General features: G+C 50.0%; 1 protein-coding gene and 1 pseudogene across 1 annotated transcript in view; both read left to right on the forward strand.

Annotated features, from left to right (window-relative positions):
• Positions 1 to 4,236, forward strand: part of LOC127033114 (C-type lectin domain family 2 member D-like) — an 11,372-nt gene extending 7,136 nt beyond the window's left edge. Inside the window, exons 3-5 of the mRNA XM_050920918.1 lie at positions 1,932 to 2,110; positions 2,805 to 2,908; positions 4,131 to 4,236. Of these exons, the coding sequence (XP_050776875.1) occupies positions 1,932 to 2,110; positions 2,805 to 2,908; positions 4,131 to 4,236 (389 nt within the window). The remainder of the gene's footprint in view (positions 1 to 1,931; positions 2,111 to 2,804; positions 2,909 to 4,130) is intronic.
• An 8,884-nt stretch (positions 4,237 to 13,120) lies between these two features.
• Positions 13,121 to 13,432, forward strand: LOC127032352 (histone H4-like; annotated as a pseudogene).
• Positions 13,433 to 13,753: the final 321 nt, after the last annotated feature.

A 13,753-nucleotide genomic window follows, 5' to 3' on the forward strand; every position in this document is an offset into this window, starting at 1 on the left:
TGAATTTATATTTTAAATATACTCAAATCTTAAGCCAGCATTCCAGATTACTACATATTTAACTCACTGAAACAAAGACATTCTTTTAAATTAATCAGAGAGGTTTAGTGTGTTCATAACAATGTTCGTTGCTTTTAGAAAAAGGGAACAGTAATTTACTTTGTGTGATCTCCATAACAAGAGACATGGTTATGAAATTTCACCAACTTTAAAAAAATATGTTCCAAAGATTTTAGGTATAACAAGGATTTTGTCTTACTAAGGTTCTGATTTTGCTGGAGAGTTCTTTTAAAACTAGTTTGTCGGATAGTCAGAAGTAAAGAAAGGGAACTCTTTGTCCAGCTATCTGGAAGGGAAGGACTGTTGTCCCTTTAAGGGCTCTCTTCAGTGGGGAGTGAGGGGAGAGGTGGTGAAGGGATGGACAGAAAGGACAGGAAGCCTTGGAAGCACTTTTTTTTTAACTATGGTAATTAAAATGTGTATTTTAGATAAGGGAGGTCTTTTGAATGATTTATTTAAAAAACTATGTGTGAAGATTCACACATTTAAGGCTAAAGATGATTGTGCATCTAAAACTCTATGCAAGCATTTTTTAGAAATGTGATTTTATAATCTTCACCAGCTCACTAATGAAATATTTTAAAGCAAATTTTAAACTAAGGTCCTGTAGACTGACATGTTCTGTGTAAATATTACATTAATGCACAATTGTTTTTGTCAATAAAGTCATAAACTGACAGTATAAAAATTTATTTGGGCATAAGCTTTCGTGGACATCTGATGAAATGGGTTCTAGTCTACAAAAGCTTATGCCCAAATAATTTGTTAGTCTTTGAGGTGACACAAGGACTCATCCTTGTTTTTGCTGATACAGACTAACAGGACTACCACTCTGAAACCTGTCAGTATATACCTTGGGGTTGGCAAATGCCTGTTAAATGGCTTTATTACCCCTTGAATGTCTCTTTAACAGTTTCAGTGTTGTGCTAATAGGTCTGGCAGGCTGGAGCTTTTTTCACTTTTAACTACTAGATTCCCTCCCAAGGAAGACTCACCAGGCTAGAGCAGCCATCTGTGGGAGCCTGCAGGAAGGGTCAGAACAGGGATAAGAAAACAAAAGGGTTGACACTAAGACCCAGTGGTGCCCCAAATTTTCAGGTGCCCTACGCAGCTGCCTATGTTGCCTATGCCTAAGGACGGCCCTGGTGAATTGAGTTACATCATTCCTGGCTGACAAGGTAACTGGTCACTTCCCGTTGCTGCGGTTTCTGATGCCACCTTGTGACTTTCATGTCCCTGTGTGAAAGTTACTGCACATTCTTCTGTTATTCACCTGCTGTTTGTTGCTAGGTTGAACATCCAGCAGTTGATCTTGTGCCTGGGATGAAATGCTCTGAGCTGTGTTAGTCCCTCCCAGGCTAGGAGTGTCCCTGGAATCCTCCCTGCCAGGCAAATTTACTGTGACAAACATCTCTGTTAACCTGCATCTGATTGCAGTGGACAGGCCCAGGCTGGGGATCCCAGTAGGCGTGGCATGTCGGTAAGTTGACTGCCTGTTTGGCTGCAGTCACAGTATCAAATCCTCCAGCAAGAACCCTGGGGGTAGGAGTCCACCTGCCTTTTTGATTGTGTGCGTGTTTTTCAGAACTTCCTTTCATTGTTTTGCTTTTTGATCTGAGTTAAAATAAGTCAGTTAAGTACTTTTTTTTTATTTTTATTTTTTAAATTAGGCGTAAGTATCTATCTAAAGCTAAACCTCCTGGAGACAATGAACTCTTGTTCTTGTTTACTGTTCTGATAAATTGGTATTTTAAAATATTTGACCGGTTTTTGACACATTTGACTGGTTAATTGAACGATTATTTTTGTACTAGTCAAATGCCCAATTCTAGATGCAGCTCTTACCTCACATGTTACTTTCTCATTCTCAGTGCTGGCATCTAAGCTTTCATCAGCTGATCTGTGCCCCCCTGCATGCACAGACGGCTGGATCGGGTACCGAGGGAAATGCTACTATTTCTCCGAGACTGAAGGGAGCTGGACCTACGTTCAGAGACTCTGCTCCTCCTTTGGTGCCTCCTTGGCTGGGATTGACAGTGAGCAGGAATTGGTGAGCGACTCTCTAATTGGGATACACTGTCCTTAGCACAGCAGCTGCTGCAGTAGGATGTGGGCTCTGCCCCTGCGGGGCAAGGAGCAGCTCTGACCCCTCTCGTGCTGGGAGGCCAGAGCGAATGGACTTCCAGCCGCTCAATGCTGGGCCCAGGGCCCTGCTGTCTGTGTGTGACCACAGGGATTGCCCATTCTCAGCTGCCCCCTCCCCGAATAAGGAGACAGCCCCTGCCTAAGGCAGGGATGGCTCAGGCATCTCCTGGCGTGCTGGCTGCTGGAGTGGGCCTGAGAACACAGGTAGCGCTCCTGCTTTGGGGATGGGAAAGGAGCAGCCAGCTGAGGATGGGGGGGGATCCTCTCACATTGACCCCTCCCACTTCAGCTTGATTCACTCCCACCTCCTACCTTGCTATGGGGAACGGCAGCTGCTCTGTGAGAACAAACCCGGCAGCTGCCCCCAGCCCAGGGGAACTTGGGGTACAGGTGACTGGGAGCACAGGGGCAGGGAGGGTTAATACAGCCTGGGTGATCTTGTGCTTTGCAAGAGGGAAGGGGAAATCCAGTTTCCTTCTGAAAATAAATTGAGCCCCTTCAGTGTGTGACTAGGATTCTCTGCAGTTCAGAGCCCTGAAGAGGGGGGCGGGGAAAGCACCAGAGCTGGGGTTGATCCATGCTGTCCCTCTTTCTTTCAGATGTTCCTGCTGCGCCATAAGGATATCCATGAACACTGGATCGGCCTCTGGAGGGAGCAGGGGCAGCCCTGGAAATGGACCAACAGCACCGAATTCAACGACCTGTGAGTCTGTCTCACCCTCTGTACTAATTCCCTGGGCTTGGGGATTCTGGTGTCTGAGCTGTTTGAGTTCAGCTGGACCCACCATTCAGTAAACAGCCAGACACAACCCTAGTCCGTTCGCATACTGCGTGTATTAGAGACCAATGGGAGCCAGCCACAGCCAGAGGTGCCCTTGCAGTGTGCTGGGATTTCAGCTGGGACACTCCCTGTTCTTCCGCAGCCCTCATCTGAGACACACCATCCCTGTCACTGGAGCTAAAGAATCCACTTCTTTAACTGAAAACCGCTCCTGATTGATAAAGCTCTTACACAGGCCAGCCACTAGAGGAGGATGGAGACCCCCCACTTCTCTGGTCCGGGTTACTTCAGTACTTTGAAAAATCAGGCTGTTATGGCGCTGGGTCAGTGCTCCCCAACGGCCAGTCCCCATTCTGCTGTATTGGACCCAACCTTTGGATCCCCCCTGCTTCCAGCTCCACTGGGCTCGAATAGCTACCAGACACTGTCTCTAGTTCAGGCCTCTGTGGCACACTTCTGGGGTACAGACTCCCTGTCTGGTACCCTCCTTAGGATGTGGGACCCTGCAGTCCAGCTGCTGTAGGACCCCGAACCAGTGCTGAACCCTCCGAAACCTCCTTAGAGGCCATGCTGTCCCAAGAGCTCCACCTGCCACTGCAGAGTAACTCTGGGAGAGTCATGTGACGGTTACAAACAAGGAACTCCTGCTTTCGCAAAGGAACTTCTCAAACACACTCTTTTCCCTCTTCCCAATGGAAAGCTCAGGAGTTTTATAGATCAATGGAAGAGGAAACCCTGAATGCAATTTCCTCTTTCAGTGTCATCTTGATTCTGCTCAGAGTGTTTCAAGGAGGCAAGATCCCTCCTGCCCCCCACTTTCCCTGCTCAGTCATCTGGTTCTGATGAGTGTCTGCCCCTCTTGTTAGAGGACTGGTCCCTTTTGAAAATTAGTCTCTCAAATTCTCTCCGTCCTGCTGGGGACTTTCCATTCTCCAGCACCCCCGTGGGCTGCTCAGCATAGAGGGGCACTAACAATCAGTGGTTCTGCAAAGCCCCCACTGTCCTGAGCTCTGCTCTTGAGGGGCTGTGAGAGTAGCTGCTCCGCACTCAGGCCTCCACTGTGGAGAACGGCTCCCCTGGCTGTGACTGGTGTGAAATACCCAGGCTCCTGCCTGACTGCAGCTCTCTGGCTTCTGTGTTGCAGGTTTCAGATAAGAGGAGGTGGTGACTGCGCGTATCTGAATGACGAGAAAGGGGTCAGCAGCTCACGGTGCTACATGGAAAGACGGTGGATCTGTAGGCAAACCTGAGCTGTATGTGATGGGAAAAGGGACTGCACTGGAAGGGAGCTCAAAATAAGCCTCCTAGAAATGACACTGATACAACTCATACCTACTTGAATGAACCATGTCCCTGTTCATCAGCCTGGCCAACATCTCAAAATCAGGCAGTGGGGCCCTCAAGCAATAAGTGTGTCGTTTAAACTGTGGATTCTTTGTATGTGCCTTCTGCTTCTGAACCTTTCAACTCAGGGACACGTTGTCAAGTTTCTTTCTGCAGCTGAGAGGGTGAGATCTTATCAGAAAGATTCTCAGACACACGCTGGGGAAGTAAGGGAAGGGGAGGCCTTGTTAGTTTAGACTCCAGAACAGCGTTTCTAAGGATAGCAAAACAGAAAGAAAAATGAACATTTCAGCACTGGGGGAAGGGCAGTTTCTTGTGTTTCTGAAGCCTTCTGATTCTGTTTCTGAGCAAGTTGCAGTGTGCGCTGTTTGTAAGAGAAATTAAACAAATTGAAATGTAGTGCAATGTCCGTATAGCACTCATGCAGGGGAAGTTGAACAAAATTACCACGATGAATTTCAGAGGCACAAGCTATTAAGTGATGCAAAAACCAAGCTGAAAAGACAACAGCAGCGGCTCAGCGAGTTTGTTGTTACTATTATCATTATTACTGGGATGGATGGATAGTTTTTTTTTGTTTTTTTTTTTTGTCTGTGAAAGAAATTTTGGACCTATATTGGCAGATATGTTCTTTAATTATTATTTGGACTTCTTTTATGTAAAGTATGTATTTTTTAAATTTAGTTCAGAATTGTTGTACAGCCATCCACCTTTTACCAAAAAAGCAAAAGAAGAAAAAAAAGACAAGGATGTGCAAATAACTTGTTTTGTGTTCAGGTCCAGTAAAGAATAAGCACAACTGTACCTTATATCTATTATTGAGTCTGCAAAAAAACCCCTACATAAATATGCACAGGTAAATTATTTATTTATTTTTCCTACAGTTAGTTAAGTATTGTCAGAGTCACGTTCTGAGGCTGCCAAAATTTTGTGAGAACGCCAGCTCCAGAAAGTGGTATGGTTACAGGGAAAACAAAATCATTACTTTCCAGTATTTTTTTCACTCTCACTTGCATCTCTGTTCTTTGATGATAAACTCATTCTTGTTTTCTGTAGATATAGATGTGATGTTGCATTCCATATGTTTATGCAAATATGTTTACGAGTGTGAATACAATGCAACTGAAATATGTTTTATGCGAAAGGTCTCTTGTAAGGTATCATTAAAAAGCTTCTAATCTACTGAGTGTAGTCATCCTATTTGTATAACTGTATCACTCTTGTATCTGAAGCTAGAAATATGAAGTCAAACTCTGAAGTCCTGTTGTAATTATGCAAGTGTGGGCCATTAATGGTGGCTTGGAATCTTGATGGCTCCCATCAACTAGGACAACTGACTGTAGATGGCCCTGTTTACCTGCAAGCCTCCACTGCATACATGCGGGCCAGTCCTGAAAGAATGGAGGGGGGCTCACAGGACATGTGACCATGTCACCTGGTACTGGAATCCACCTTAAACCTGGTGCTTTTCCATTTGGAAGAAGGGGTGAGGACCCAGAGAGACGAAGGACTCTTGCCTTGTGCCAAAGCTATAAAAGGGGGTGGAACAGAACAAAGGAGGCTGCCAGTCCTGAGGAATCCCCGAGTTACCACCTGAGCAGCAACTAACAAGGTCTGTACCAGGGGGAAAGATTTGGGCCCAGACTAGTAAGGTATCTCATCAGTTAAAGAAGCTTATTGGAACATCTCTGAAGGTGAGATTTACCTGTATTCAGGTTCTCAATGTATTAGGCTTAGACGTGCATGTTTTTGTTTTATTTTGCTTGTTAACTTACTTTGTTCTGTCGGTTATTGCTTGGAACCACCTAAATCCTACTTTTTATACTCAGTAAAAGCACTTTTGTTGATTAATTAACCCAGAGTAAGTGATTAATACCTGGGGAGCAACAGCTGCACGTCTCTCTCTATCAGTGTTATAGAGAGTGACCAATTTTGAGTTTACCCTGTATAAGCTTTATACAGGTAAAATGGATTTATTTGAGGTTTGGATCCCATTGGGAACTGGGTGGCTGGAGACAGGAGTACATGCTGAGCTGTTTTCAGTTTGGGCTGCAGCTTTGGGGGCCTGGTCCAGACCTGGGTCTGTTGCAGCAGGCTAGCATCTCTGGCTCAACAAGGCAGGGTTCTGAAGTCCCAAGCTGGCAAAGAAAACTGGCTCAGGACTAGTCTCAGCAGATCAGGTGACAGTCCCAAGGGGGTCTCTGTGACCGAACCTGTCACAGTAGATTTATATCTGAGTGCTGTGTTTTAAATAGAGTGGTTGGCCTGAATTGGATCTTACACACTGTTGTGGATGCGCCTGTGGGGCTAGGGAGTCAGGTGGAAGTGGCTGAGCACTCCAAGGGATGTTCAGAGGCTTTGGGGGTTGGTGGGTGCCTATCGCTAAGCTGTACAGAGCAAGCAAGGCCTGCAGGGGGCTGGAAGGGTCGTGCTTGCACTGCCAGGGTAGGTGGTTTCAGAGAGCTGACCCATGGCAGGTAGGGACAAGGCTCCCCCAAAGGTGCCTCATATGCCTGCTATGAATTGCTCAAACGAGCACCCGTACCCTGCTCATTCCACCCCTGTGCCCCCAGGTACAACCCGCACCAGGCATTCTACCGGGGCGAGGAGAACAAGAGCCCTCCTGCCCTTCTGTTCCATTCCTGCTGCTTGCACGGAGCTAAGCTGCCTGCAATGGTTTTTCAGTGTTTGCTACTTTGTAAGTGGGTTTGGTGTTTGAGTGGATGGGGAGGGGAAAAAGGAATCGGAAAGTTGTATCCAGAGGGTTTAGGGAAGCATCAACCTCCATAGTCCCATGAAAGCTGTAGCAAATAAAATATATGAACTACCACCCTGCACCGCCTCATGTTCCCTGCTGTGTGTCAGCCTACGATGCAAGGATGGGGGTGCACAAGACGTCTCTGTTTTCCTTGCTCGCCGGAACCCAACCCCAGTGGTAATTGGGGCGATTTCTGGCTGGCTGTACTGGGCCTGCAACCCAGCAGTGTCTTGAGCTCCCTCCAGGGGGAAATTCTCACAACTAGGGTGCAGGCTGTATCTGGCCATACCACAGTTGGAATTAGCACCGCTCACCACTGGGCAGCAGGAGGTTCAGTTACTCAGTTGGTTTTAAGAGGCATGGCAGGAGAAGGGAGGTAGGAGCCCCTTAAAACTACATTGGGCACAGACAGGGCCGCCCAGAGGGGGGGCAAGTGTGGCAATTTGCCCCGGGCCCTGCAGGGGCCCCCACAAGAGTTTTTTTCAGGGCCCCTGGAGCAGGATCCTTCACTCGCTGTGGGGGCCCCGGAAAGCTCGTGCAGGGCCCGGGCCCTGGGCCCCCAGAGCTTCTTCTGCTCCAGGACGGTGGCAGCTGCGGAGGGTCCTTCCGCTCTGGGGCGGAAGGACCCCTCACCGCCGAAGACCTGGCACTTAGACGGCGGGTCCCGCTTCGGCAGTAATTCAGCAGCGGGGGTCCCCCGCTGTGGGTCTTCAGGGCACTTCAGCGGCGGGTCCCGGAGCGGAAGGAGTCCCTGCTGCTGAGTTACCGTCAAGGTGGGGGCTCCCTACTGCCGAAGACCCCAGGCTTCCTGAATCCTCTGGGCAGCCCTGGGCACAGACAGGCTCTGGAGATGTTTGATTTGTCCTATGGCCCCGCCCCCACTGCTCCTTCCCCTAAGGCCTCACTCTTTCTCTGCCTCTTCCTGCCCCTGCTCCGACTGCCCCCCAGCTCTTCCCACCCACTGTTGAACAGCTGATTGGCAGGTGGCAGGTGGGTGCTGAGCACTCCCTGGTTTTTTTTCCTGTGGAAGATGTGGGGTCAGGGCAGGGCCTCAGGTGAAGCAGCAGAGCAGGGGCAGGGCCTTGGAGCACCCCTAGGGAAAACTAGAAGTGTGCACCAAGGCACAGGGCTGGTTCTCCAAGTTTCCCTCTCCCCTACCCGTGTGTGGGGCTGCCCAAGGTCCCACTCTTCCGCAGACGGGGCAGGCCAGCCAGTCCCAACCCCTCTCCGTAGCCCTTCCTCCAGCACGGGGCTGGTGTTGCCATTCCACCTCCCTCTCTCTCCCACACATTCCTCCATGCCCCACTGGGGGTCTCATCCCACTTTTGGGGCAGGACTGTGCATTGGTCCCATTTGCTCTTCCCAAGTGATCATCAGCTGTCAAGAGCAACTGGACCAAAGCCCAGTTCTGCCAAAAAGTCCGGCTGGCTGGGACGGGGCCTAACAAATGGACTGGCCCGGCCAAATGGGACATATGGTCACTCTGTGTTAAACCTGGGAGCCCAGTTCAGCCCACAGGGGCTGGATCAAAGCAATGCTGGGCCATAGAGATCCTCCATGACCACGGCACCAGCAACCACAGTGCTGCTGGCCCCAACCTTGCAGCCTAGCAGTGGTGGGAGCAGCAGCAGCATTCTTACACATCACGTCCTTCAACTCCCCACGCTCTCAGAGGAAGCGGGGTCCAGGAGTTTGGGCATCTGCGAGACCTGGGTTCAATTCCTGATCTGCCACAGACTCCTGATGTGACTGACCTTGGGCAAGTCACTTTGTCTCCCCAAGCCTCCATTTCCCCATCTGTCCAATGGGGATAACAGCCCTACACTGCCTTCCAGGGGTGTTGTGAAGATAAATTCACTGACAGTTGTGGCACTCAGGGACTGCAGTGTTAGAGGCAGGTAAGGACCTTACACAGACAAACACTGTACATTTAAAATGAGCAGGTTCTACAATGGGAGCTTACAGCAAACACCAGGCAGCACTCACAGTGTTTGATCGAAGCGGGAACCGTCCACCCAGGTCCATTTCCTCCCGGGTGTGTCACTTTAAGTCCAGTCCAGATGGATCTGCACTTTGTACAACATCCTGTATGGAATTCTGTGAGGTGCAAAGCAGAGGGGGTGCGGTGAATGTGCCATAACAGGCTAGAACTCCCTTAGAGCTCCCCTTTAATACCTGCTCTTGGCTTCGGTGGCTCTGCCCATAATGTCACCCAGGGAACCCATCAGCTCCTGAGCTAATTCACCCTTGCCCCTGGGCGGGCAGAGTTCCAGGGCAGGGGTGGGAAATGTGGCTCTCTATGCAGGTGTGGTAATACCAGCACCAGTCATTGGTGTCACAGGGTGAGCTGGCCCTTTAAGGGAGTCCTGGGTTCAGCCTCACCTGTGACTAGGTGCCCCTTGACTGAGAGGTTCAGGTGAGAGAAGCAGGGGACCAAGAACCAGGCCTGGTGGGGTTACAAAGTCAGTCAAAGCAGGGTGAGATTTGATGGAGTAGGGGGGTTCTGTGAGTAGCTCTATGCAGAATGACTCTGCTGAGCTCTCAGACAGGGCTCAGGGGGGCAAAGCCTGCAGGAGCGAGCTGGGCAGTCTGGGGTGGGCAAGCTGTGGGGTTCTTGTTCTGAACGGTATGTTAATCAGCCAGACACCTTGAAGGGGAGAAAACACCCCAGTGTGGAGTTTGGTTAACGGGAGGGGTGGGGGGGAACGGGAAATGGGGCAGAGGGGTAGAGCCAGGCTGGATGAAACCCGCTGCACTGGGATTGTAACTAGTGACACACGTCTCTCTCCAGCTGGAGTTTGATGAGCCTCTGCCCTGCTCGCACCACCACTGGATTTGAAATAATTTCTCTGTAAAAGCCAAGGGGGTTGGCTAAAACCCAAGCACAGTGCAGCTCAGTGCAATGAGACTTTCGTTCAAAAATGTAACCGAGAAGCAGACCTCTCAGTGGTAGGTTAATTCTGCCCAGGACGAGGCTAAACACAGAAGCTGGATCCCCTGAGTCCTTTACTGCGGTGGCAGGCTGCTATTTACTGCAATGACCCATACTGCCTGTTCCTTGCATATATCGGAGGGGATAACTAAAAGGACTCTGTCCCCTTTAAGGGATTTGGCGCGCTTTATGCTAATCTTATTAGTGTCATCACAAACGTCCCGCCACGCCAGTAAAGCTTCATTCATTTGAACAGTCGATACGGGAAAGGCTCCTGGTGCCTTGTCCAATCCAGGAGCAGTATGCTATGACCACGCCCCCTTGTGTGTCGTTGCTGCCCTCCTGTGAGTGCCTTTTTCGCGGGTTTTTCCTTGCACTAGCAATGGGGGAAGACGTGTGTGAAGTGGGGAGTTCGGTCTCCCCCCTCAGCTAATGCACAGAGCGGGGGAAATGGATCAGGGACGTGCCCTGCAAGGGATGCTGCAGCCATGGAGTCCCTGGAAGAGGTAAGCTGTGATCTTCCTACAGAGCAGTGTCCTGGGACACTAACTCCAACCCCCTTCTCTGCAATGGGGGACTGGGGCTAGGGTGGAGACGGGAGGTTATTCGGAAGATCCCAGTGTTATAGCAGCCCTGATATTATTTTTACAGCCCCCAAAGGCGGGCTGGAGCGTCTCACAGTGCATATGAATGAAGTCTCATTTGTACTACAGCAGCTGTTTCATTTTGTGTCCATTTTCTGTTTGCAAAAATTTTAGATAGAAATTTTTCATTATCCAAAACCTGAGGTGTTAGGTTAAGATTTGCCCCTTAAAGGGTGACCGGATGTCCCGATTTTATAGGGACAGTCCCGATTTTGGGGTCTTTTTTATATAGACTCCTATTACCCCCCCCCCCCCCAGTCCCTGTCCCGATTTTCCATACTTGCTGTCTGGTCACCCCTTTAGCCCCGCTGCACAGCGCAGGGAGCAGACGGTGACTCGGCTACAATTACACCGCACACCCAAAGGGCAGGCAGAATCAGGGCAGCGGCTTTAGCAGATATTACCGAGTCTCCTCGGTTGGCATGAACCTAATTACCAGCCAAGCAGCAAATTCCGGGGCAGGCGGAGGGGAGTTTTCTAATCACTGACTCAGGGCTGCTCCGCCTGGAGGGTGGAGACTTGTGCCTGGCCCAGCTGCCTGCCTGACCTCTTGGGAGATCTGGCCGCCCTGCAGGCCTGGGAGTGCTCCCTTCTCTGGCTCTCATCGGGTATGTCCCTCAACCCCCCTTGTTCTGCTCATAGCTTGTTTGTGTGTTACAGCAGCCCATGCCTGGGCGTCTTGATATATTTTTTTTTTTTTTTGCAGAACTGGGCAGTTGTCCCATTTGCTCTTGGCAACTGCAATGATGCCAGGCAGCGCAGGCCACCCCTGTGCATGGGAGGGGTCTTGTGGGAGGGGATGGCACTCAGGCAAGCAGCGGGGGTGGGGAAGGGAAGAGCTAGGGCTAGTCCCCTGCAGTGTCCCATTTTCTCTTTGGGAAATATGATCACCCTAAGTTAGAGGAGTTTAGAAGATGTATAAATAAAGAGGAGTATGCCTTTAAGAATGCCTGGGGGTGGGGGGCAGGAGGGGAAGAGAGTGACTGGTGTCTGTTTCCAGAACCTGGGTGTACGACTTCCGAAGGGGGAAGCGGTGAAACGGACTATAGTGAATCTGTGGAGATACCGAGCGTTCTCAGGTGGACAGAGATTAAATGGAGAAACTTTGGGTTTGTTTAACCTCTTGCAGTCAGCGGGCTCTCAAGTGTTGCAAACAATTCTAGCGTAGCCGAAAGTCATGTGCTCAATATGGGCATCCCCAGGCTTTGTCTTCACGGTAAAACCAAAATGTTTTACGCTGAGACGGCTAACGCAGGGCAGAACCCTAGTGCAGAGAAAGGTGCCTTTCACCTCTGCGTTGCTAGTCCAAGCCCAGGTTGAGTGTATCGCATTGATCTGGGCTAGCTATGAGGTAAGACATCAATGTCTCATCTCCACTGGGCTAGTGCCTTGGCTTAGCCATCTCACTGGAAACTCAGACTTTCTTTTCTTCACTGAGCAGCGGCTCTCAAACTTCATTGCGCCAGGACCCCCTTCTGACAACAGAAACTAGTACATGAACCTGGGGGATGTGGGGCAAAGTCTGAGCCCCGCCATTGGGGGAGGCACTCAGGCTTCAGGTCTAGGCCCCAGTATGTCTAACACCACCTTGGTGACCCCATTAAAAATGAGGTACTGACTCACAGTTTGGAGAACCACTGAGCTACAGCCATAGTGGAATTCTCTGTTTCTGTGTCATTATTTGTATTACCATAGCACATAAACATAGGAGCCCCAGTCACAGACTAGGACCTCAGTGTGCTAGGTGCTGTACAAATGGAACAAAAGACAGTCCTTGCCCCAGTGTTATAGAGGCAACCGATAGCCGGGGAGTACAAGGAAACTGGGAGATAACATTGGTCGGTGTGGTTGGCAGTGGTCACAGTGCACCAGCAGCCTGACTTGTCAAGTTTTGGGAAAGCGTCACAACAAAGGAGGGGTTTTGAGGGGAATTTGGAGGTGGATAATGAGGTAGGGGTGTGGATGTCCACGGGGGTCTCCTCCCAAGTATGAGGGGCAGCACGGGAGAAAGCACAAAGGTGTTTGTTTTAAAGTTTAAGAATTGGGGGCGATGGAGACTAGTGTCCTGGGCCATCAGGAGTTAACATCTTGCTACTGAATGAGAGATGGTAGGCGGTGAAGGGCCATGAAAGTGAAGACAAGCAGCTTATGTTGGAGACTAGAGATGGAGGAACCAGTGGAGGGATACATACAGAGAGGCCACATGGTCAAAGTGATGGGCTAAGAAAATGGTCTTTGCTGGATGACGGTTCTAGCTGTATGGATGGAGAGGAATGGTCACTTTTTAGAGATGTTATACAGAGAGAATCCCCAAGATTTAGGGTGTGTCTACAGGAGCAATTAGATGGCAGCAAACTGCGGTGTGAATCTACCCCACACTAACCTAACAAGGTCTGTCCCAGTGCACCCTGCTGGCGCACATCAAGGGTTTCGGTTGTGTGTGATTTTATTTCACCATGTGTGATCGTGGTAAGGGTGGTAAAGGCTTGGGGAAGGGGGGTGCCGAGCGCCATCGTAAAGTGCTTCGGGATGACATCCAAGGTATTACCAAGCCAGCTATTCGTCGCTTGGCTCGACGCGGTGGGGTGAAGCGTATTTCGGACTTCATCTACGAAGAGACCCGGGGAGTGCTGAAGGTGTTCTTGGAGAACGTGATCCACGATGCTGTCACATACACTGAACATGCCAAGTGAAAGACTGTAACGGCTATGGAGGTGGTTTATGCCCTAAAGCGCCAGGGCCGTACTCCCTATGGTTTTGGCGGCTAAACGGGTCACTAAAGTCAACAGGATCAAGGGTTTGTTAGAGCACTTTGATTTAGTCTTCTCTGAAAGGGAAAAGCGAATGGGGAGAGCTGGTGCCCAGGGTGGGGTTGATGGGTGGGGATGGGGGAGTGGCTGTGGAGTTGGGGGTGAATGGGCAGAGCTGGGGATTGGGGAGGGTGGGACTTTGTCAAGGAATGGGGGCTTTTTAAAAGGAGGGTGTTTCGGAGCCAGTCTGAGACTGCCTTGCAATCACAGCCTTCACGGGTGCGGCGCTGAGTTTACATTTAAAAACTCTGCGTTTGTTACAGTGAATCAGGGGGGCTT

The sequence above is a fragment of the Gopherus flavomarginatus genome, chromosome 12 (assembly GCF_025201925.1).
Source record: "Gopherus flavomarginatus isolate rGopFla2 chromosome 12, rGopFla2.mat.asm, whole genome shotgun sequence".
Classification (NCBI taxonomy): Eukaryota; Metazoa; Chordata; order Testudines; family Testudinidae; genus Gopherus; species Gopherus flavomarginatus.